Source organism: Heterocephalus glaber, unplaced genomic scaffold, assembly GCF_053883595.1.
Source record: "Heterocephalus glaber isolate CG9 unplaced genomic scaffold, H.glaber_assembly_v1.0 deba00000809, whole genome shotgun sequence".
In the NCBI taxonomy this organism is placed as follows: Eukaryota; Metazoa; Chordata; class Mammalia; order Rodentia; family Bathyergidae; genus Heterocephalus; species Heterocephalus glaber.
In genome coordinates, this window is record NW_028258163.1 from 1436759 (window position 1) to 1460235 (window position 23477).

The 23477-nt window shown below is 56.9% G+C and overlaps 2 protein-coding genes across 7 annotated transcripts in view; one reads left to right on the top strand and one right to left on the bottom strand.

Annotated features, from left to right (window-relative positions):
• Positions 1-858: 858 nt before the first annotated feature.
• On the bottom strand, positions 859-23143 carry Map1a (microtubule associated protein 1A). 5 transcript variants are annotated; one of them, XM_004861689.4, is made up of 7 exons: positions 21147-23143; positions 20147-20245; positions 11781-11863; positions 11351-11491; positions 2817-11133; positions 2455-2675; positions 859-2325 (listed from the first exon to the last, which is right to left on the bottom strand). In XM_004861689.4, the coding sequence occupies exons 1-7, from the start codon at positions 21382-21384 to the stop codon at positions 2170-2172; spliced, it is 9255 nt and encodes a 3084-aa protein (XP_004861746.2). In that variant the 5' UTR covers positions 21385-23143; the 3' UTR covers positions 859-2169. The 5 variants fall into 5 exon arrangements, with proteins under 5 accessions (XP_004861746.2, XP_087063433.1, XP_004861748.2 ...); XM_087207307.1 differs by lacking the exon at positions 20147-20245 and having other exon boundaries at positions 21147-21414; XM_004861691.4 differs by lacking the exons at positions 20147-20245; positions 21147-23143 and adding an exon at positions 14657-14723.
• Positions 20697-23477, top strand: part of Tp53bp1 (tumor protein p53 binding protein 1) — a 94850-nt gene continuing 92069 nt past the window's right edge. The window contains exon 1 of one of the 2 annotated variants that reach the window (XM_087207319.1): positions 20697-20836. The gene's annotated coding sequence lies outside the window, so the exon portion shown is untranslated. The remainder of the gene's footprint in view (positions 20837-23477) is intronic. The other variant, XM_021241685.2, reaches the window with a different exon arrangement.

Genomic DNA, 23477 nt, shown 5'->3' on the forward strand with positions numbered 1-23477 from the left:
CCCATCATAGTTGAGCAGAAATGGGCTGTAAAACTATAGAGATCTGGCATCCCAGAAGATCCCTATCACAGTCAGTCCACCATTCCAAATGTCTTTAATGAGTAGAGTGCAGGGTAATTGGGGTGGACAGAGATTTAAGCCCTGTGAAGCACCAGCAGGCACCTGGTTTCTCACCAGGTCTTCGGAATCCCTTCCTCATTTCTCATTTTAAATCAGGAGTCAGCATCAAGAGGCCACAGGCTCTCTCCGCCCCACTGACATCTTCATCCTGGGAGAGCCAGGATGCTGGGAGGACTAGACTGTCCCCTCCCGCTAGGTGCACACTTGTAACCTGTCCGCCTCTGACATGCCTGTGCCTGCGACTCCCGAGAGCCTCAGATCTTTTTACTCCATGGGAACAGTAAACGTGAAAGAGCCTTTGCTTTGGGGAAAATATCTGCAGTATCCACACAGTGGGGCAGTGTTCCCAGCCTCACTAGGCTGAGAGCCTCTTCGGGCCCCTCACCCCCTTCTCTCTTTGGTATTCCCCTGTACCTGGTATCAGACCCTGGCTGTTTGGTCCTCGGCACTGTGGCACCTGTGGAGCGCAGAGCGTCCTCTCAGGAGACTCCTCACCCTGTAAGCTCCTGGCCCCAGTCCTCAGGCATTCCCACCCATTTTCAGGAATGCTTCTGTCTCCCCATCTGTATCTTCACCCACCCTGACTCTATGGCTCCCCCAGGTCATGGAATTGCTTCCAGGAGTCAAAATAATCTTGCAAGATAAATGACAATATTGGTTGAAGCAGAGAGGTGGAAGTCAGGGTCTGGCACCTAAGTAACATGTGGAGTCCAAAAAAGCCCAAGCAGAACCACACCGTCCGCAATGAACTCGGTTTATTGTTAGACTCAGCAGCTCTGTCACAGCAGCTGGGAACAGCAGCAGGGAAGTGTAGGGAGAAGCAGAGCACTGCAGCACAGGGAGGGGGAGCTAGGAGGGACAAAAGGTGGGCTCGGTTTGGTGGCCCAGTTCCTCAGCAGAGAAGGCGAGCCTGGCCACTACTGACCCCTAGGCTTCTCAGTCCCGCAGCCGACTGTCAGGCTGCTCCCTGGCTGGCTGGGGGCAAGTCCTCTCCCGGGGCAGAGCCTTCAGCCTCTTTCATATCACACTGTACGCATTAAGCTTCAGCTCAGCTTCGTCCCCCTCTTCCTCCCTCTCATTTTCCCCAAGTCCTCTGAGCGAGCCTCTACCTCCCAGGAGAGGCAGCCATCATTCCCACTTCAGCTGCAGGATGGCACAGTGGAAGGTTGGGGGAGTCACACACGGCTGGGGTGTCAGATGTTGGGATGTTAGGCGGTGGCTTATTTTTAACCCATTACACACCAGGCCACAGTAGATGACCACATGCAGAGAAGCCAAGCGGGGAATGACAAGGGGTTGGGACCATGGGAATGGGGTAGGGTGAAAACTTCAAAGGGTCAGGGAGCTTGGAAGAATCCTGGGATTGGGGCTGGGACTCTCCTTGCCCTTTTGTGCTGCCCAGGAGCCCCGGTCTGGGCACAGCCCTAGGATGTGCAGTGTGAAGCAGGGTTGGGACATAGGTTCCTTTCTCCTCTCACCAGTTTGTTGGTCTAAAGAGCTTCAAGTTTTGGATTGAGACATTCAGATACTTAGGGAAGCAGAGGACAGCGTAGCAGCAGTGGCTAAGGAGATGGAAGGTGGAGGGAAGAGTGCAGCTCTGGGTACCTCACTGATAGTATCCCACCTCCAGGTCACAAATGACTATCGGGAATCCTTCCTGGGATATCAAATGGAGATAAGGAGGCCCCTGGGGTTGGGGATACAGTCTCCTTCCACAAGAGGAGGCTGCTCTCTGAGACCCATCCTCATGCCCCATCCAATACCAGCATCTGAGAGTGCTGCGCAGGGCATCACTTGGGGTCCTCAGGCATCAGATGACCTCCTAGCTTCAATTAGGACCGTCTCCTTGTGCTCTCCCTTATTACTTTTGGTTTTGAGACCCCTCTCAGGAATGGATGAGGAGGACAGTACCTCCCATTTAGCCCAGCCCAAGTCCCTGCAACAAGACATCTCCCAGTCCTAGCTCCATCTCCCTCAACCCCAGAGGACACAGCTGCAGCCATTCTCTAAAGGAGCTGGGGGACTGGATCCTCAGGGAGGGTGGTTCTTTCAGAACTCGATCTTGCAGGCTGGGAAGGATTCATCCTGCATGACCACAGTGCTGCTGCTAGCCAGGACCAAGACATTCAGCTGCTGCTGCTGCTCATGAGTCTGCTGGTACCACTGACGCGTCACCTCCGTGTCATGAGTAGGGATCAGAGTCACCTGGGAAGGAGATAAGGCATGTCAGAGGTGAGAGCGTGGTGGGAAGCGGAGGGAGAAGGGGCCCTGTTTAGGAACAGTCCCACTGTGCGTCTGAGCGAGCTCTGGCCAGAACACTCTGGTGCTACTCACCTGAAGATTCTCCCCCCACTGGGCCTTGCCCTCCAGCAGGGCATCCAGCACTGCTCGGCTTGGCTCGCCATTGGTAGGGTCATTCCCACTGACCACGTAGTAGGATGCACGCACACGACGGAAGAAGTCAAGGTCAGCAGTCTTACCACTGCAATGATTGGGGATATAGGCGAGATCCACATATACAGGGGGGCCAGAGCCACCCTTGGACCCCAAGGCCACTGTGGAGACAAGCCAGGAGACATTGTAGAGGAAAACCAGAACGCATTGGCACCTTCCCCCTCTCTCCCACTGCTGGAGCCTTTGGGCCAGTCCACACCCAGGCCCAACCCACATTGTCCTGTGCTCCATGATATACTCACTGGGTCCGGCCTTGAGTCCATTGATGAGGCCTTTAGACACTGGGCTGTGTCCATCCTTTTCCTCTGCTGGGGTGGCCTGGCTTGCGGTGCTGCGTGGTCGGGGTGGGGCCCGGGATGCTCGATCTACAGGCCCTTTACCAGGGGTCGGGGAGCGTTTTCCCCGAAGATCCAGGCGCCGCACAGGGGATGCTGGCTTGGCTCGGCCCAGGGCCCGGCGGCCCACTCGCCCCTGCACCTTCTCCTTCTCCCGTAGCCTCTCTGCCCTCCCAGACTCTGAGCTGAGTCCCTCAGGGTCAGCCATGCACACATCGGGGCGGGGAGGGGCTGGGGGAGGGTCCAGCTGAGGGCTGGGGGGTGGGTCGTGCCCAGGCTTGGGATGGTGAGTCCCACTGAGCCCCCCAGCCTTGTCCACGGGCAAGAAGTCCCCATCTTCGTCGGAGTCAAGGGCTGCCTCTGCTGTGATGGATGGACACTCCTCCGTCTCTGGCGGGACATCAGAATCTGACTGTGAGGAGCCTGAGTCACTGGCCGACGTAGGGGGTGTCTCATCAGCCACAGGGAATGGGCCCCCCGTAGACCCTGGGCCCCCAGTGCGGCGGCGGGCCCCTCTTCCTACCAGCCGAGCATCTTCAGTGGAAAGGTCACTGTCATCTGTGCATGGTGGCAGAGGTGGGTTCAGGAAGGGTGGAGAGAGCTCCCCACAGTGGGGCCAGGGCTCAGCGGCACATCCCTGAGGCCCAGGCCCAGCCTCAGGAGACACACTACTACAGGGTGGACGCCCCGAGCCCCCTTCGGGATGCAACAGCTGTTCAGGGGAGAGGAGCGTGTCAGGCTGGGCGCTTTTCTCAGCTCCCTCAGGCCAGGCCCCTTGCTCCCAAGCAGGGCAGGCTCCAGCCTCCTCCTCCTCGGTCTTGGCTGTGGCAGGGCCAGGGGGAGTGGGGCCGGTTTCAGTTGGGCCATTGGCTGCACGATCCCCAGAAAGGCCCTGGAAGGGGCTTGGCTTCTTGGTGGTGTCCCTTGAGCGTTCCAGGTGACAGGGTAGGGTGCCACCATCCATGTCTCCAGGAAGGCTTCGAGCTGGGGCTGAGTCCCGGGAAGCTAGGGGTACTGGGCTCAGAGGAGTGAGGTCCCAGAGGCTCGGGGCCGAGGGTTCCAGGCCTGGGTGCAGCTCTCCAGACGTGGGTTCTTCAGCCCCCAGGCCTGGGGGGAAGCGCTCAGCCACACTTGACATCCCTGGGGTGGTGGCCTCAGAGGAGGAGCCCTCGGACAGGGCCGGGGAGGCAGGTCGTGGCAGGCTGGAGAGGAGGGCATCCCCCGGGGAGCTGGGTGACGGGGGCTGGGGCAGGGAGGAGTCCAGGCTGGGGGCCTTGGTCACCTCCAAATACTCATTGTGCCGGGCTCTGGCTGGGGGTCCTGGAGGCAGAGTCAGAGCTTGGTCCCCAGAGAAGGCAAGGGAGCCACAGGGTGCTGAGCGGGGCTCGGCTGGGGAGGGAAGCTGAGGGGGAGCAGGAGGCAGTGAGGAGAAGCCAAAGGCCGAAGCCGGGAAGTCAAGGCTTGGTCGGGCAGGACCCAGGTGCAAGTCCAAGGAAGGGCTTGTGTGCGCCTGAGTTTCAGGCCACAGCCTAGGGGCGCCCCCAGGGACGGGGGAAGCGGGGCTTGGAGACTGAGCCTCTTTCTCCGGCTTCTCCTTAGCCCCCTTCTCCAGCTCCGAGCCGCTTGTGCTGTCAGCCCAGGGACGCCGGCCTGACTCTGTGGGGGCGGGAGTCCTCCGATCTGGACCACTAGGGGGGAGACTCGGGCCTTGGCTCAAGGGAATGGGAGCGCGGGGGGGCACGGCAGGTGGGGTGAGGCTGTCCTCCACACTCGGCCCTAGCTCAGGCTCCTGCCTGGGGGGCACCCTGGGTCCTGCCAGAGCTGCATAGCTAAAGGCTGGAGCGTCAGGATGGAGGCTCTCGGGTGAGACAGGAGAGGACCACTGCCTCTCCGCAGGCCCATTTCGGCCCTTGGCCTCCTCCTTGCCCGAGAGGCGTGGGGGCCAGTCCCCAGCCGCCCCCAGTGGAGGCTCCCTCGTGGGGCACGCAGGGCCAAGGCCGGTCAGCAGCATCTGCTCATAGATGTCTGCGTACTGGAAGCTCCTCTCCTCGGGGTAGGGTGTGGGCTCTCTCTGCTCCATCTCAGTCTGCTCTGTGTCCCGAGTGTCATGGCTCTCACTGGCCTCAGGGACCTTGGAGCTGCAGGGGCTGCTGTCAGAAGTCCCAGCCCCACCTCCTCCTTCCCCTTCCCCTTCAGCCTTGCGGTAGTCCTTCCCCAGGGGGGAGTATGGCCCACCTTCCAACTCAGCAGCGCCCTCCTGCACTGCGGCCACCACACTGTCATACTCTGCAGTGCCCCAGGAGAAGGGTGCAGGCATGGGGGGAGCTGGAGCTGGGGAGAGGGGTGCTGGGGGCAAGGGTCTGTCCTTAGGCACCCATGGTGGGATGTCAGCCAGCCAGGAGGGAGCAGCAGGTTCGTTCCTGGCGGGCGGCATGGGCTTCGTCTTGGGACTAGGGCTTTCTTGTCCAGGGGTAGGAGGACCCCTCTGTCCCGCCATCCCAGGTGGGGAAGCTGGAGGGGAGATGATCTCGAAGGGAGAGCGGGTCAGCTTGTCCTCGTCCTCTGGGGGCAGCCCGACGGGTGACTCAGAGAGCCACCGTTCCACTTCCAGTCCCTTCTGTGCTGAGGGCTCCTGCAAACCCTCGAAGTCGGAAGCCCACGGGCTCCGGGGTGTGTGCCGCCGTGGGGGTGCTTCGGACCCCTCCAGTCCCTCACAGAGGAAGGTGCTCTCCCGCTCCTCGGGGTATCCTTTGTGGGCCCCCTGGCCGTCCAGCTCTTGAGGGAACCAGACCTTTCTCTCACAGCTCAGCCCCGTCCAGTATGGGTCTTGTTCCAGAGCCCCATCCTCTCTGCCTCTCCAGGATCGGACCTCCTGCTCCAGGGACGTCTCCTCCCAGGTGGGGGTGGGCTCCTTCTGTTCTCCAGTGGGTTCCCCTCGGATTGGAGGCGTTTGCCACTCCTGACCCACATCCCTCTCCTTCCAGTCCGTCTCTTCCTGCTCTCGGTGCTTACCCTCCTTCACGGGGCTGTCTTCCAACCCCAGAGCTCTGCTCTTCTCCGGCAGAGCCTCCTCCTTCTGTGCCACAGCCATGACCCTTTCTGGAGATTTTTTGCCTATGACGGTCTCCTGTAGTTTCATGATTGTATCCTCCTTCTCAAAGCTCTCTTGGCCCCAAGTTTTGTACTTTTCTTCTAGAGCTTTATCTTTCTGTTCAACAGCCTTATTATTTTGTTCTAGAGCTTCACCCTTCTTTCCTAAGGCCCAAGATTTTTGTTCTAAGGCCTGATCTTTCTTTTTGAAGACCTCATCCTTCTGTTCGTGGGCCTTGTCTTTATGTTCAGGGCTTTCATCTGCCTGTTCTAGAGCTTTGCCTTTTGGTTCGGGGGCCTTGTCCTCTGGGGCCTTGTCTTTATATTCGAAGTCTTGAACTTTTGGCTCTAAAGCCTTGCCTTTCTCCTCTGGGAGCTGGTCCTTCTGTTCCCAGACCTTGTCTTTCTGTTCTGAAGCTCCCTGCTTTTGTTCTTTGTCCTTTGGCTCCAGGCCTTGGTCCTTCTGTCCCAGAGCTGTGTCCTTGTCCTTTTCTTCTGGGGTCCTATCCTTTTGCTGTAGGACATTGTCCTTTTGTTCTAATTCTGTGTCTTTTCCCCCCAAGGTCTTGTCCTTCTGCTCCAGGGCAATGTCCTTTAGTTCTAGGGCTGTGGCCTTGACTTTCTCTTCTGAGATCACCTCCCTCAGTTCCAAGACTTTGTCTTTTTTTTCTTTGTCTTGTGATTCCAAGGCCTTCTCCTTCTGCTCTAGGGCTGTATCCTTTTGGTTTAAGTTTCTTCGTTTTTGTTCTAAAGCCACATCCTCCAACCCCACAACCTTATTCTTTTCCTCCAGACCCTCATCTTTACAATGCATGGCTGCATCCCTCTCCTCTACAATGCACTTCTGCTGCAGAGTTTTGTCTTTCTGCTGTAGGACTTCTTCCTTTGGCTCAGGTTCCTTGTCCTCTTGCTCAGGGGTTCTGTCTTTCAACCCTGGAACTCTACCTTCCCAGTCCTTGGCAATGTCTTCCATGGCAGTGCTTGGCAAAGACTCCAGACTCTCAGTGAGGGAGCTGCTGGGTGCCAGAATGTGCTCACCAGGGCTTGTGACCAGCCCAGGTGAATGCTTCCCATCTCCAGGCGGGGTCAAGTGAGAGGAGCTGGCAGGTAGCTTCCTATCAGGGCTCTCATCTGTGATATCTGCCTGTACAGAGTATCCAGTGGCCCTGTCTACAGGAGGTGACACCATGGCTGCACAGGGCATTGGAATGGACACAGGAGTTAGGTGGCAAGAGACATCCTCCACCTGCATCAGAGCCCCTTTTTCTTCCCTTCCAAGGCTTAGTTCCCCAAACTGGAGGGTACCAAGGCTTTCTGGAGAGAGCTGCTTTGAAGAGATATCCAGAGAGGTCTCCTTGCTGGGACTGTCTTCTGAGACAGAAAGAGACTGGGTATCTTCTGGAGATACCTCTGGCCACAGGTCTGTATGTATGTGCTGCTCTGTCAGGCCACAGGGTGACTGGGGAGTTGCCTCTTGTTTGGCAGTGTCTGGGGAAACCACACTGAGGACAGAGAGGGACTCTGCATCTTTGGGGGGGAGGCTTTGGTCAGGAATGTGGAGCACCTCATCTTTCTGAGATTCGCCAGGTTCTTGGAGTGATGTCCTCAATTCCCTGGAGAGGGCTTCTGCTCCCAGAATTGGGCCTGGGAACTCAATTCCTACTTCCATAGTCTCTCCTGCCCCTGTTGTCTGAAAGACTATGGCTTTGTCTTGTTCTGGCAACAGCTGAATGGTGCAGCCTGTGTGTCCTCCAGCAACGCCGACAGGTGCTCCCTGAGCCTGGGGTCTCCTGGGAGGAGCCTCCTTCCGGTCCTTCTCTAGCGAGCCCTCTTCAGGCCCTGACTTGACTGTCTCCTTGGCAGCATATTCCTCTCTCACACCTGGTGTACGCTTAGCATCTTGCCAAGATTCTTCTTGAAAATCTTGGGGCTCAGAATTTTCTTCCACTGGGGACTGGTGAAAGGGTGTGTGGGTGGCACTGGGGGGGCCGGACGGTGGAGGGGAGGCCATCTTCACTGTGCTGTCATCCGGGCTGAGGCAGCGTTCCTCTGCCTCTCCAAGGCCGGCTTCCCCTGGGTGTGTGGCCTGCCCAGGGGCGCCAAACACTGCTGCTCCACACTGACCGTGGAGCTCCTCAGATGCCTTCGCCTTTGCCCTCTCCTCCTTCTCCCCTTCCACGGCTCTCTCCTGAGTGGAGCCTCTCCCCACGACCTCTCCTCTCCTCTCCGGCTCTCCGGTCACAGAGAAGTCCTCACACGGAGGTGATCTGAAGCCCTTGTCTTCTTCCAGTGAGGAGGTGGGCGAGATGGTTCCTGCTGACGGCACGTAGTCCAAGCCCTGAGTGGCCTCGGTTCGGGAGGAGGGGATGCTTGTGACCGTGTCGAGCAGCAGGGAGCTCTTGCCTGTCCCCTCTGTCTGGGGAGCTGTGAGTGATGCCACAGACTGGTCCTCGGCCACTGACGTGGCGAAGGAAGAGAGCTTGTCACATTCCGTTATTGACGTGGCGGAGGACACATGTTCCTCTTCAGCCAGAGGGGCGGCCACTATGTGGGGGGGGTAGGTGAGTTCTGTCTCCGGTGCCCCAAAGCCTTTGCTCGAGGGGGCGGGAACGGCACCGTCTGCAGGCTGGCCGGCATCAAAGGGGCCAGGACCTTCAGGCCCAGGAAGGTCACGCGTACTGGCTGGGAGCCTGGGTGCAGCAGGGCGTTCCTCTGGCTCATCGTGGATCTCCTCATCTGAGATGGTCTGCTCGGTCTCTGAGCAGCCAGGGATCGTCTCATCCTGTATGTAGGAGACATGCTCAGTGGCCCCGGCAGGAGTGGCCAGGCTGCTCAGAAACAACGAGGTCTCCTTCTCCGGGGCCTTGCTATGGAGTCCCGGTTCCCGGCCCCCGAGAGCTTCCCTGCCCTTTGGGGTGACCTTCAAGGCTTCCTGCCTGTGTTTTTGATAAAGACCCTCAGCCTTCGTCTCCTCCTCCTCCTCCTCCTCCTCGTCTCCAGGGTGCACCTCCTCCACTGCTTCGAACTCAGCCTTCTCCACCACATCCTCCTTTACCTCAGGTTCACTTTCCTCCCTGCCTTCTGCTCTGTCCGGGAGCCTCTCTGCTTCCTTCTGCTTTTTCTCCTCCCAGGTCTCTTCTTCCTCCTCCATTTCAGCCCTGCTGTCCGGGCCTCTCTCCTTGCTGCCTTGTTCCTCAGCTATGTCAGGGACAACCTCTTTCCCCTTTATCACCTGCTCTTCCTGTCTCAGCCCTGGGACAGAGGGTTGCGCTCCCGGCGTAGCTATGCTTGGGGGTCCCTCCTCTGAAGTACTGAGAGGGAGTGGTTTTCCTCCTAGTCCTGGGTCCCTTCGTTCCCTCTCCTCACGCTTCATCTCCTCAAAATCCTGTGTGAGGTCTTCTGGCGAAGAGAGGGCCGGCTCCCTGTGTCCACTGACAGGGGCAGGTGGCACAGCGCCCTTCTGGACTGGGGGTGTCCGAGGCTCAGAAGACATCTCCTTCTCGCCCCGGGCAGCACGGTTCTTGTCGACCTTGATCCTTCCAGGGGCCTTTGCTTTGTAGAGGGTCTTACGTACCTCAGGGGTAAAGGGCTTCAGGTCTGGTTTGGAAATTTTCTTGACCTCAGGTTTGGTGTCTTTCCTCTTCTCCTCCTTCTTGGCATCCTTCTTCTCCTCCTTCCTTCCTTCATCCTTTTTGAGCTCCTTCCTCTCCTTCTTGATCTCTTTTTTCTCCTTGTCTTTTTTCTCTTCTAGCTTTGATATCTTTTCTTTCAGATGCTTCTTCCCTACCTTGTCTTTGATCAGCTTTCGTTTCTCTGCCTTCAGTGCCTCGCTTGATTCTGTCCTCACCCTCTCAGGCTTGGCGGGCTTCTCTGGGGGCTTCTCAGGTGGCTCTTTTGCTTTTTTCTCTGCCTTGGCTAACTCCTTGGCCAGCTCTGAGCGGGCCTCCTTGGCTCCCTCTTCTGCCACTTCCTCTCGCTTGGCCAGCTTGTTCACTGCCGTCTTGGTAGCAGCTTTGAGGCTCTCCTTGCTGTCAGTCCGCTGTTTGATTTTGCTGGGTTTCAAGTTGGCAGGCACTGCCCCTGCAGCCAGGTCTTTCTGTGTGGCCACAGGGTATCGCAGGAAGTCCAAGTGCCGGAGCTTTTCCAGGCCCTCCAAGATCTTATTCTGGGGAGCATTTCCTGGAAAAAGCACACGCACAATCTTCTCAGTGGGGTTGGCTGGCAGCCAGACCACCAGGGCAGTGATAGAGGTCAGGTAGGGCACCGAGATCTCAGCCTCCCTCCCGTTGGCCAGCACAATGCCAGTTTTGGCTTTACTATTGCCTGCCCACTTCTGCATAAGGAACTGCATCTCCTTGCTGTCCTTGACAGGGTTGAGGACATACATGTCCAGCCGGCCCACACCCATTTTGTGGAAAAGGGTCAGTGGCTCAATGGTGTTGCTGACCACGCGGTAGAGAGGCTCAGGCTGGATGCCCAGGCGGTTTAGGTGCTGCAGAGTGAGGCAGGCCTCCTCGATGCTGCGCTTGGCTTTCCGGGAGGCATCAGGCAGCCGCAGCTTATCAGGCACATTGAAGAAGACCACTCCGAGTTCAGGGGAGATGAGGTTCTTCACCCAATCGCTGTAGCTGCTGGAGCCCTGGGACTGCTCCTCCTCCAGCTCTGCCACTTTGCGCTGCAGGAGTCCATTGATGCCTGGCAGATTGTCTGCCCCAATGTGTGTGAGCAGCACTGAGTCAATGCGGTCCAGATGCCGCACCAGCTTCCAGAAGCAGGACTTTCGATCAGAACCCCCATCCACCAGGATGTTGAACCCATTGACAGCAAAGAGGGCAGAGTCCCCACGGCCACCTGGGAAGATGTAGCAGCAAGGCTTGGAGAGCTTGAGGAAGCCCCCTGAGGTGGGGGGTTCGAGCAGGTCAAAAGGAGATGGCACATCCACAGTCTCAGAGACGTACTCGGAGAACTCAGCCACGCCATCCATGGTGGGTAGCACGGGCTCAGGGTTCAGCTGGAGATGCAGGGTCTCTTGGGAACTGGACGAGCCCAAGCAGCTCCAATCACCCTCCCCTACACAGGACACAGTGAGCAGAGCCTGGATCCCAGGGTCTCTGTTGCTGAACAACTGGGCAATCTAGAGGAATGGAAGATAGAAGCTGATCAGGTCACTGGGCTATGTGGGCCTGACTCAGACTCAGCCCCTGGTGTCCCCTCTCTCCATAGTGACCTTCTCCCTACCCATCAGGCCCCAGACCGAGTGGCAGGAGGCTTTTCCTCCCATGGGTCCTCCCAGAGCTCTTGTCCTGCCCCAGCCCCTCCCTCCCAGACCCTCAGGTGTTGGTGGAGTTCACCTCTGGCTTGTGAAGGACCTGGGCGAAGTCTCGGTAGGAATAGGTGCCGGTCTGCAGGATGAGGTCTCCCCCAGGCTCTAGACTTTGCCCACTTAAGATGAGTAGTTTGTGAGCCGACGGGCTGCTAAGGAGATGGTGAACCTGGAGAGGGAGGAAGGAAGTGGTCACAGATGTGGGGAACCCAGGGAGAGGCACTGACATTCCTTACTGTGAGGACATGCTCCCAGCTGGTCCCCGTAGCATAGCGCCCCCAGAGCCAGTCTGGATGGCAAAGGCTTTTTGTTTTGATTTTTTTGGTACCGGGGATCGACTTGCAAGGCAGGAGGTGGAACCGTTGATCTAAATTCCCGGTCCAGCAAAGTCTTTTTGGTGGCAGCACTGACAAGGGCTGAGCACAACACATGCAGCCAGGCACGGGCCCTGGCCTTACCTCAGAGCTGATGCTTTCTGCACTGGGGTTTACCAGGATGATGGTCTCTAGGGTGTCACTCTGGTGGCAGAGGGTCCTCTGGCCTGAGAGAGAGATGTAGGAACTTGTACTGAAGAGAGAAGGGATTGGCTACAATGGAGCAGCAGGTATAGGGCAGGAAGGGAAAGAGGGCATGATCAGAAAATGGGATTTAGGGAGGACAGAGGCCTGGTTCTCTTCAGACCCTGCCACCTCAGACACTGCCAAGTAAGGTCTGAGACCTGGGTCCTCCAGCCTTTTCCTTTCCGGTTTCCCTCTCCTCTTTCCCACGCGAGCTGTCTTCTCCCTCCCTGCATCCACCACACCCTCTGCTGCCCATGCCCCGCCCCCCCCTTCCAGGAACTCTGCCTCAGACGCCCTGTGGACAAGAAGCTTTTGTCTCTCTGGAACACTGAGCTCCTGGTGCTGCCTGGGGTTGGAGGGCTTGGCCGGAGAGGCTCTAGGACTTGAGCCTTGCTGAGCCTTCTCCTCACTAGTTTGCCTTTGCCCTGGACTTTTGGCCAGCAGAGTGCCTAGGAATAATGAGACGGGAACTTCGGGGAAGTGTCCACAGACTCGCCATATGCCTTTCCAAACCCCCACTAAAGGCCAGAATGCCTGCTCCAAAAGACTCTGAGAAGCCTATGTTATCTCAGCCCCTCAGGGTTCTCCAACTCAGGGTGGACACAGGGCTCTCACTCGTGGCTCTGCTCTCTGGCTCCTCAGTGGCCAAGCCAGCACTCACTCACATGCACACTCCTCCTGCCCGAAATGCTCACAGCCCTCCCCCCCCCCCTTCACCTTTGTGCCTGAGGCTTTAGAGACCTGGTTCACCATCCCATAACCCGTGTCTATAAACAGTTTCTCTTCTTATCATTTCTTCCCTCTTGTGGGCCTTCTGCCCTGGAGGTGGGGAGTGAGGGCTTCAAAAACAAGAAACATTCAGGAAGGAAGGAGAAGGAAACACTCAGGGTGCTCCCAGGGTGGAGAAAAGGAAGACGTCCCCTGTTTCCCTATGGACTGCTCTTCTCCAGACTCAGCCAAGAAACTGGCAGAGCAGAGATGCTGAGGAAGGGTGCTGCTGTCCCAGCTTCCCCAACCCTTCCCCAGCGGCAGCCACTTCAGAGCTAACCTTCCAAGCAGAGGGCCCAACAGATGGATCACCCGGAGGAGAGCAGTGGGTGAGTTCTCAATCTGCTCCCCGGCCCACTCCTGTGGCCCAGCTCTTCTTTCTGGGGCTCAGACAAGAGGGACTGGGGTCCAGGGGCTTTATTCAGAGGAAGAGCCGCAGGGCCAGGATGGAGCAAATCTGGCAGTGCAGGGCTGCATGCGGGGCTGCAGATGCAGCTATGGGGGAAGTGGAGTGTGGATGGTGTCAGAAACAAATCCCACACAGGGTGTGCTGGCCCCAAGAGGAGCCCAGAGGTTCTCTTCTACAGACTTGGGAATTGAAGGAAACTTCGAGGTCAACTAGAGGGTGACAGCCACCTCAGAGCCAAGCAGGGCTAGGGTTTGGGCAAGTCAAGTGAGCTGCCAGGCCACTAGTTCTGTTTTAAAAGGGTAAGGGCTCCCCACACACAAACAAGGTGACAATTTTGAGCTAGGTGGGGCAGAAAGAAATACCTATGGTACAAACTGATTTGCTTTCTACCCACCCCCCAAGCTTCCCACTCAAGACTTCTCAGATCCCAGTTTCTGTCCTGACCTAAGACCCCACCTGTGCTCCTAACTCCACCCCTGGGGAGCAATTCTGACTTGCAATACATGGTTTCTATCTTACACCCCTCTTTCTCAGGCCTGGGGAGAGCCCCGTTTCTCTCTCCTGAGCCCGGACTTGTCTTCCCTGTTTCTTCGGAGAGGGCTGTCTCTCGGGGCCGGGGCACTCTCCTCGACGGGAATGGGGCGAGGGCCGGTGGCAGGGGGACCGGGGAGCCGGGGCCCAGCAGGCAGGAGGGCAGGTGTCGCCGCAGTGAGGCGGAAGGGAGGGGCGCCCGGGCGGGCGGGCGGGCAGCTGCAGTGTGCCGCAGTGGAGTGTGGGGGTGCGGGAGTGCGGGAGTGCGTGAGTGCGCGCTGCGCTCAGCTCCGCCCCCACCCCACCCCCACCCCACCCCCACCCCCACCCCGGCATGACAAGTCATTTTCTCGGCGGCCTCTGCCTGGGGGGGAGCAGCGAGGAAGGAGAGAGGGGCTCTTCGGACCCGGAGCCCCAGCTTGGGAAGAGCAGCGGCGATGAGGTGGCGGTGGGGCAGCTGGCCTGGGAATGCGGGGCAGCTGCGGGCGGCGAGTGCTGTCTCCACAGCGGCCTCAGTGGGGCTGGAGGCGGCCTTGGAGCCCCAGTCTCCAGCCAGCCGCGGGGACCGGAGAGGCAGCGGCACGTGCCAGGCCCGGATGGCCTCTCCCTCCCTCCCTCCCTCCCTCCACGGTGTTCCCCACCTTCCCGAACTTGGCAAAAACTCGCTGCCGGGTCACCCCACACCGGAGCGCTGAGCAGTCCGGAGCTGGCACTCAGGGACCCTCCCGTGAACCACCCCTTCCTCGCCACAGAAACAGAGCCCCCAAACCCCGCCCGCAACCCCTCCACTAGCACCGGGCAGGGCTGGCGTCGGCAGGGTGCTGGCCCGCCACGGCCCGCCCACGACCAGCTGGAGGGCTGGAGGGCGGCCTGTCACCCGCCGGCTGCCCCTGGGCCGGGCTCCCTGGCCGGGCACACGCGTGTTTTCTCTCCATCCCCCAGCTGCCCACCCTGTGGGGTCAGCTCCAGGCGCCCCGGATCACCAGGTACTGGCTCCCCCCGGTCCCCGTCCCACCTCCGGCCACAGCACCCTCACCCTGCCAGCCGGCCCCTCCTCAGTCCTCACCCTGGGCTGCGCGAGGGAGCCTCTCAGGGAGGCGGCCGCCGGCCTCCCGGCAGCTCCGGGAGAGTCTGCGGCACTTGAGGTGGGGTGGGGGGGCTCGGTGGGAGGGCGGTGCCAGGGCGGGGTGAGGGGCTGGTCCGTGACGTGACGGAGCACTGGAGACTTAACCGTTTCTCTGCCTTCACAATGTCAGCGCTTAGGGCACCCGCTGGGCGCGGGGGGCTCAGGGGCGTCTGGCAGGTCAAAGAGCTAGGTTGACCTCCTGTGGCCCACAGTGCCCGTCTCCCAGCCCTGCTTAGTTAAGAAACATTCTTTAACATCAGTGCAAAGCCCAAAACCCTGCACTAGGGCTCAGAGTCGGGACGGAAGAGCTCTGTTTGGGCCCTCCCTCTTCTCTTGGAAACCATCTGCTGCCTCCTGCTCAGAGGGACCCAGGGAGTGACCTTCAGTCCCGGCAGGGGCAGCAGACAAAAGGGGAGGGGGCAAAGGGAGGATTGGGGTGGGGGCTGGGTGATTGCAAACTGAGCCTTCTTCTGAACCAGGGCCCTAGGAACAAAGCCAGGCAGAAGTTGGGGTGAGTGCCATTTGGAATTGTGAATAGACACAGTCTGACCACAAGGTAGCACATAGGGGCCCGGGAGCCCCATGCAGGCCTCTCCCAATGCAGCACAGCAACCAAAATTCTTAGGCTGGGTGCGAGAAAGTAGTGTCTAAAGGGTAGGGAACTTCCTGCCTTTCAATGAAGGAGTTAACAAGGACTTAGAGGAATCACCAGGACTCCAGACTGAAGAAAGGTTTTCTTACTGGGAGTGAATTATTAGATGTAGCTTAAAGTACCCTTTAGATTAAATAGTAATCTTGGAGTAATTGTAGGGGTTCTCTCCTTGCCTGGAGGTAACTTTCTAAGTGTCTGCTGTCTCTGTCTCACCATGTGGACTTGGTATCTACCTCTGTCACAGACAGTGAAGCATCGCAGGACCTGGACAGCTCCAGCACTCCTCCCAGGGGAGCTCACTCCCAGTGGGCGTGCCCCTGCTGCCTCTTCCCACTGACCTCCCCACCCTGGCCAGCTCCTAGGACCTGGCGCAGTGACTTCTACCCACTCACACCCGGCACCGGCCCCACCCTTGCTCCGGCTGCCAAGAGCTCCCTTTGAAGGTCAGAGAAGCCAAAATGGTCTCTGTTCTAGCATCTCCCATCCTCCCTTGACTGCAGCCGAGGACAGGAGGAGCTGAGTCACCAGCACAGGGTGGGGGGGGGATCTTTGCTCAGATCCGGGGATGCAAAACAGTAACATGGCAACAGCCGCATTTGGTTAGGAGAGGCCATCTGCAGAGACACAGTGCAAAGCAGGCCGATTTTCTGAGCATCGCAAAAGGGAAACACCTCCCTTCTGCAACCTCATATTTCCTATTTCCTCCCATCTCAAGCCCTCCATCTCCTCTCTGCTTTCTAGGGCTTTCTGGAGTCTTAGGAGGGAAAGACGAATAGACATTTGGTTTGAGAACAAAAGGCTTCAGCTCAGTGCAGAGCCCACCTCTATTCTCAGCTGCTACCCTCAAGGGCCACATCTCGGCCTGGTTCCCACTCACAGTGGTACTCTCCTTCAGCCTTCATCCTGTCAATCCACTCACAATGACCAGTCAACCTGCTGTGTGCCTAGGTTCTGCTGAGATGGAAGGGTGAGACCCCAAAGGCGAGAGAGAGGCTTGAGCTCAGCACAAAGTGAAGTCAAAAGCCCTGGACTGCCAGGTGGGTGGCACACACCTGTAATCCCAGAACTTGGGAGGCTGAGGCAGGAGAATCAACATGAGTTTGAGGCCAGCCTGGGCTACATAGTGAGACCCTGTCTCAAAAAAAAAAAGCCTGGAGTTGAGACCTGACCACATCATTTTACCAGTCATGCAGCTAAACCAGCCACTCCCCCTCTCAGAGCTTCCTGAACTGTAAGATGAGTATGATGTTATGTTGGGAGCAATGCTACATAATTCTAGGGAAAAATCATCTGAGTAGGCCTAGTTCTCCTGCCTACAGGGCAGCTACGACATTCCAGACATAATTGCATTTTGGCCTCTGGTCACAACTGAGACCTCAGTGATCCCCGGATGCTGTCATCTCCAGGACAAGACCACACCTGAGGGAGACGCCAGGGAGGAACCAAATCTTCATCTGCATAGTTCCTCATTAGATTTCCACTGCCCCCTAGTCTTTTTACACCTTGTTTATCCCAAAGTAAAGTACTGAACTTTGCATTTTCACTTGTTACACCTGTTTCCCCGAGTACTGAATAAAAGGTGCTGCAAGCTCGGGGGCTTTTGTCTTTGCTGCCCAGAGAGCACTGATCAGACCCAAAGCTCAGCTTCTTCTCAGTCTCATTTGTCTACCTTTCCTGTCATTCGCCGTGGGCTGCCGTGGCTCGCAGGAGACCAGGACTCACTGCAGAGGTTCTGGTACCGTCCCCTTCCCCTGTCCCCTACAATGTTAGTATCATCCTTCAGTAATGTGGTGAGGATTGAGTGGCATAAAAGATGAAAAAGTGCTCCCTCATTCTTAGGATCCTGAACTTGAAAGGTACGGAAGACGGAAAGTGTCCCTTTTGTGGAAGACTTCAGAGTTCAGTTGGTGATCTGGGGAATTCTAAATCCAATTCTGAGCCCCCGAGCTCTCAGCTAGATCTGAAATGGAGACTCGAAGTTCTATTCATGCGCCTGCTTTTCTATTTCGGGCAGCCGTGCGAAACCTCAGACTCAGGAGCCAGGGAGCTGTTTAATTCGGGATGGCTCCGTGGTGGTGGAAGTAACAGAACAGTCCTTTCCTCACCACAACACTCTTAACAGTCTGAAGGCTTCAAATGGTGCCTCAGCCTGTGTTTTTGGAGTCTTAAAATAGCAATCTTCCCTTTTCTATAGGTGCTTGATAGTAGAAGTATGAGTTTTATTGAAACTCAGTTTTCCTTTTTTCTTTTCGCCATCCTGGGGATTGAACCCAGATCTTCATGCCTGCTAAAGCGGGCGCCAAACCACTGAGCCACTGCCAGGCCCCAGACTCAGCTTTCTGTTGTCCCCAATTCTTTCTCAGTCTGTATCAGAATTCTAGCTAGGAAATGCCAGACTTTTCCCTAGGATTGGCCAAGGAAGTCCCTACATCACTGGTGGGGTTAACCTAGTGCGAAAGCCACCGTGGAAAGCTTTACCAGACTCGACCACTAGGAGGAGCTGGGCCAGCGACCGCGGTGGGATCAGAGGGTCCCTTCTTTCCCAAGGATGGGTGGGTGAAAGTGGAGGGCGGTGCTAGGGCCAACTGCACACTTCCTGTCCTTGTCGGATACATTTTTGTTCCCTTTCTCCTCATTTTGGCCCAGGGCTTGAGGACAGGGATGGTGGTCCAGCTTTCAGGGCAGGAGAAAGGGTCAGGTCGTGGAGAACTAGCCACCTCCTTGAACCAGTCCCAGCCTCCAGGCTCCCCGGGCCTCCCCCCTGGAGGGAGCCTGGAGGGAGGGGCAGCGTCTGCAGCTGCTCTGGGCTGACTGTTGTTTGTGGGGACAGCTGAACGAGGAGCCAGCAGGGGTGGGGCTCTGGCAGTCTTCAGCTGTGTGGTTTTTTCCAGGAAATTCTCCACTACTCTCCAAGGGACAAAGATGGGCCACCGCGAAAATGTCCACACCTAAAAAAAATTCAGTATACTGAAGTAAGTCCTGATCTTAGGTGTATGGTCCTAAGACCTTTAAAGACATCATAGCAAAATACTTTGATTGAAAAGGTCTAGCAGGACCGGGGATGTAGCTCAGTGGTTTCGCCGCCTGCTGTGCAAGCGCAAGGACCCGAGTTCGCTCCCCGGTACCAAAAAAAGAAAGAAAAGGTCTAGCAGCTGCTTTTATAGCCGTGCCTGTTTCTGAGGAGAGCTTGAGAGTAATTATGCATCTCCCAGCCAGCCTCTTCCCAGCACCCCTTCATCTTAATCTAAAGAATGGCCCTGTACTTTGTTTTAAATTCTCTTCACTTCTTACATCAGTCCAGAAAAGACCCTACTCTCAAATCTCTGCGGCCAATTGGACGAAGTTAGAGAATTCACCATAAATTATCAATATCAGCAAATAGTCTTCGAATTTCAATTGAGTCATTAATTTAATCCTGTGTCATCCCCTTCCCCAATCTTGCACTAAAGTGTTAAGAATACTAAGTGGTAAAACTGTCGATTTTCAGGCATCAGGGATAATGAAAGAAACCATGACATTAGTAATTCTAAGAAGAAAGCAGTCTCAAAAGAGTGGCTAACTGCAGAAAGCCAGTTGTGCTGTAAAGATGCCACCCTCACATTTTAAAAATTGCTGTCTGTATTCCCAGTGCAATGAAACTTAGTCATATTAGCCTTGTTCTTTCCAACTTTCCAGAAGCTCTTTAGAGCAGTCAGTGATCAAGAAATTACCAATAATCTGGCAGGAGGAATAGGAAGTATCTACCACACTTGATAATTGAGAATTATTCGTATGAATTCAGTTATTTGGTGGCAGTGGCTCTTGCGCCACCTGGATTTTATATTCAATAAAGCTGCATGGATTGGCACATCAACATTTACCCATAACATGACCAGATGCCTGGCACTTTTATCATGGGATATAGGACATTCTGCAGCTCCCCACAGACATGTCATGGAATGACAGATCCTAAAATCTTTTCTCAAATTTCTGACCAGTTTCTCCCACCCAGCAGAATGGGAAACTGCATTCCATGAGCTTCCATCTCAGAGCCAAACCTCAGTGCAACTGGTTCTTGCAGCATTGAATCCAGGAAACTCTGTCCTTTCTGGGGATGGAACCCAGGACCTCTAACATGCTAGGCAAGCACTTTGTCATTAAGCTATACTCCGGGCCCCCACCTTTTTTTTGAGATAGGGTCTTGCTAAGTTGCCAAGGGTGGTCCCAAACTTGTGATCCTTCTGCCTTGGCCTCCCAGAGTAGCTGGGACTGCAGGCATGTGCCACTGCACCCAGCTTGGTACCAGGATTCTGCTTTGCTCTAGAGATCTGTCGGCTAAGCCAAAGGAGGAAACAGGAACCCTGAATCTTGCAGGTGGGCTATGCTAAGCAAAGGACTAGGAAGGTGCATGGGATGGTCTGGAGTCTCTAGAAATGGAAGCAGGGAGGCTGGGGTATGCGGAAAGAGGAACACAAACAAAGAGTACAGCAGGGAGGTGACTGACCAGTCAAAAGCAGGACCTCATTTCCTTAGTGCATGCCAACAGCTGTCCAAAACCAGCCCTCTTCCTGGGGAAATTGTGTTCTCCAGGTGTCCTCCACCATCACACCATGTGTGTGCAAAGTGTGCTGAGTATGGAGGCATGACTGTGCAGCACAGCTCGGAGACCTTCCCATCAGGGAGTTGTCCCTCCCTTTACCCCACTCAAACCTCCCACAAGGCCAGTTCTGCCACAGACCTGAGCTCTTTTAGGACCAGCCCTCACCCAGAGGACTGAGATAAATGCCGCTAGTCCTAACCTTTGACCTCTGAGAAGTGAGCTAGGTGCCGAGTGATGAAGAGTCTCAGCTGCTGGTTCAAGTCAAAAGATGATAAGTCAATGTTCCAGGAGAGAATCCCTGTGAGAGAAAAAGAAACAAAGAGGACTCTAGATAAAGTCGGGAGGCCAGGATTGTAGGGAGCACTTTCAAGCTCACAGAAGGGGGAAGGAGGAGGAGATAAGAACAGCTGCCATGACCAGCATCATTGATGTCTTTAAGAAAGGTGTCTAAGACTTCATCTACCTCCTACCCTGCGCCTTTTCTTCTCCTGCCTGAGCTGGAAAGGACAGAGTTGAGAGTAAACTTGTCATTAATGAGTTTGTCAGTGGCAATTTTCTTGCAAGATCTCCCAGTTGGGGTCCAAGTGACACCCCAGGGCCTATTTCCAGATACTGGGGGCTGCCTTCAGCTGGTTCCTACGGTTAAGATTCCAGATTCTCCTCTCTGTCCCGATCCTGGCCTCTACCCCTCCACGGCTTGCTTCCACCCGCAGGCGGCTCCGCAGCACTGCGGCACAGGCACAGGGTCAGGAGATGAGGACTGAAGGGCTGGAGCCACGAAGGTCACTCTCCTCAGCTGGCTGCCAGCATTCAGAGATTTGAGATTTGTTCTGTGCATTCAAAAAGCACCCTGTGCCGGTATCAGGGACTCCGAAGAAGAAACCCTAAGGTAGGGACAGGGACTCTCCACGGGATGGTGAGGACTTTCAGGACATCTGGAGAAGGGCAGTGCGGAGACCCTGCGGGAGAGGGGAGTACCAGAGCGGCCCCACGTGCTGCACGGCGCTCCCTTGCCCCAGGAGCCTGCGGAACGCCACGGGGTGCGGGAAGAATGGGGAGGCAGGTTGAAGGCGGACACGTGGCAGGGAAGACACAAGTGGCACCCGATGGAGGATGCAGACGTGCACGCCGGGAGGTGCATGCAGATGGCGGAGAGGCTGGAGACGTAGGTGCTGCGGTGCAGCCAGTCGGCGGCTCACCTTGCTCTAGGTGGGCCTGCACAGCCCTCAGCTGGCTCTCGGTCCCGATGTCGCCGATCGCGATGAGCAAAGAATGCTTCCTCGGGTCCCAGCGGGCCGCTGCCACTTCGGCTAGAGTCTCGCACCGCGGCTCCGCGGGGTTCTGAGCCGTCGGAGAGCCCGGGCTTCCGAGCCCCATCCCCGGCGCCGTCTCCATGGCAACGCCGCGAGGCCGCGAGGGCCCGGCTTCGGTCTCCATAGAAACCGCGGCCGAGAGCTAGGCTGGCGGCATCCGCAGCGGGTAGAGCGCGCGGGGCTCTTAAAGGCCGGGGTGGGGGGCTCTCATTGGCCGCTGCCCGTCAGGGGGTGGGGCCGGGGCCCCAAGGGGCGGGGCCGCATAGGCCGCAGCTTCCGGGGGCGCCCGTTGGAGCCACAGCCGCGGCTCCTCTCAGGCCGCGTCCTCCAGCGGCGCGGTCGCGGGCGGGGACCAATCTTGTCCCTGTCGATCTCCTCCGCGCCTGTGCGCCCGTCCGGCGCTACTCTTTTCCTCTGTCATGAGGCCACCGAGGTCCCGTGCCAGCCTCGGTGTCCCTGCCCTTGTCCCAGGCTCTCCTGTGCTCTGGGAGGCTGCGCAGTCCCAGTCCCGGAGGGGACGGAATGACCTTCTGGCCCTCCGAGTCCCTGGAGTTGTCACCCGAAGACAGCGCTGGCTCCTCTCCATCCCTGCGAGCACAGCGAGCGCAGACTGCAGCCAGGGGACTTGAGGAAAAAGCCGGGCTGGCGAGGTGACTGGCGAGATGAGGCGCCTAGGAGGCCGTCACTGCTGAGCCTGGGAATCCTCGCAACAGAGGGCCAGTGTCGGAGCCAGGAAGAGGGGGCAGTTCCACAGCAGAAGCCAGAGCACGGGAGAGAGCCGAGGAGGCCAGCGGCCAGCGCCGAATGTGCTCTGAGTGCCGTCCGGCAGCACGGGTTTCCCCCCCGCCCTGTCCCAGCCTCTTCTCCCTAAGACGCCGAGTCATTCTGCGTGTGCCTGTCCTCAGGCCTAGGCTCCAGCAGGCCCGGCTCCGGCAGGCCCCATCTGTTGGCCTTGCATTTTGGGGTGACACAGGGTAGGAGGGAGCGAGGTACGTGATTCAGCTAGGCTCCCCACGTTCTGACTGGACAGTGTGTGCAGGTGAAGTGGCTCAAGGCAATCCTGGGCTGGATGGTGGAACACAAGTTGTAGCCCAGCATCCGGGTCTATTTGCTCACCACTTTGGACGTGGCCCTGAAAAATCTCTCTTTTTTCCCTCCTGAAAATCCTTTTTGTAACAGAGGGAGTTAGGAAGAGTACTAGTAGAACACCACCCCGTGGGACAGTGTTCTGACTTCTCCAACACCGGCCAAAGGCAGATGCGGGTCTAGAAAAGAGCGCGGAGAGATGTCTGGGCTTCTGGTGCACTCAGGAATAAGTGCCACAGGGAGGCAGAGAGCCAGAGTGTGCTGTGGGGAGAGGAAGGGGCCCGTTTCCATGGCAACACTAGAAATGAGGCTTTGGACTAGCACCGGTCTCAGCCTAGGGGTCAAACTCAGTCAACCACAGGACCTGGTTTCCTCAACTCTAACAAAGAGGTTAGACAATAGATCTGAGGGATGTCTGGAAGGCTCACACATCAGGAGGGGCTGGGGCAGAAGTTCAGGGTGGCCGTCTCAGGTTCTGCTGGGGTTGAGTTTTCTTCATTGCGGTTGCGAAGGCAGACTATGATGGTACTAAAGTCACATAGGTGTGGGGATGGTATTCAGCAGGCCTTTTGCCAAAGGCAGACGGTGTCCCAGAAAGACTGGTTATAGGTGGCTCTTAATTATCCTCCTCTTCCCTTGGTTAGCAGTATCTCAGCCTCTCAGCCAGGCATGGTGGTGCTGTGCACCTGTAATCCTAGCACTCAGGAGGCTGAGGCAGGAGGGTCGCTGTGAGTTTGAGGCCAGCCTGGCCTACATAGTGAGTTCCAGGCTGACCTCAACTACATAGCAAGACCCTGTCCCCAAAACAAAAACAAACAAAAACCCCAAAGAACAAAACAAAAAAACCCCACCAAGCTAGTATCTTACCCATTAGATCATGATTCTATTATCATCATCATATCAGAAAACAGAAAATATGTATAAGTGTCCAATTGCATGTACTATTTTTTTTTTTTTTGGTACCAGGGACCAAACTCAGGTCCTTCCACTTGCAAGGCAGGCAGCGGAACCACTGAGCTAAATCCCTGGCCCTGCGTGTACTATTTTAAAGTGCTCCGTAAAGAACGCTGTGGGCCTGGGCATGGTGGTGCACACCTATAATTCTAGCACCCTGGAGGCTGAGGCAGGAGG

Bases quoted from the DNA above. Each gene is read 5' to 3' on its own strand.
- Map1a (XM_004861689.4), bottom strand. From the start codon at position 21,384: ATGGAGACCGAAGCCGGGCCCTCGCGGCCTCGCGGCGTTGCCATGGAG. The intron at 11,864-20,146 runs GTTAGGACTAGC...TCTCTCTCTCAG, and splicing joins TCACTTCTCAGAGGTCAAAG to GCCAGAGGACCCTCTGCCAC. The intron at 11,492-11,780 runs GTAAGGCCAGGG...CTCCCTCTCCAG, and splicing joins CAGAAAGCATCAGCTCTGAG to GTTCACCATCTCCTTAGCAG.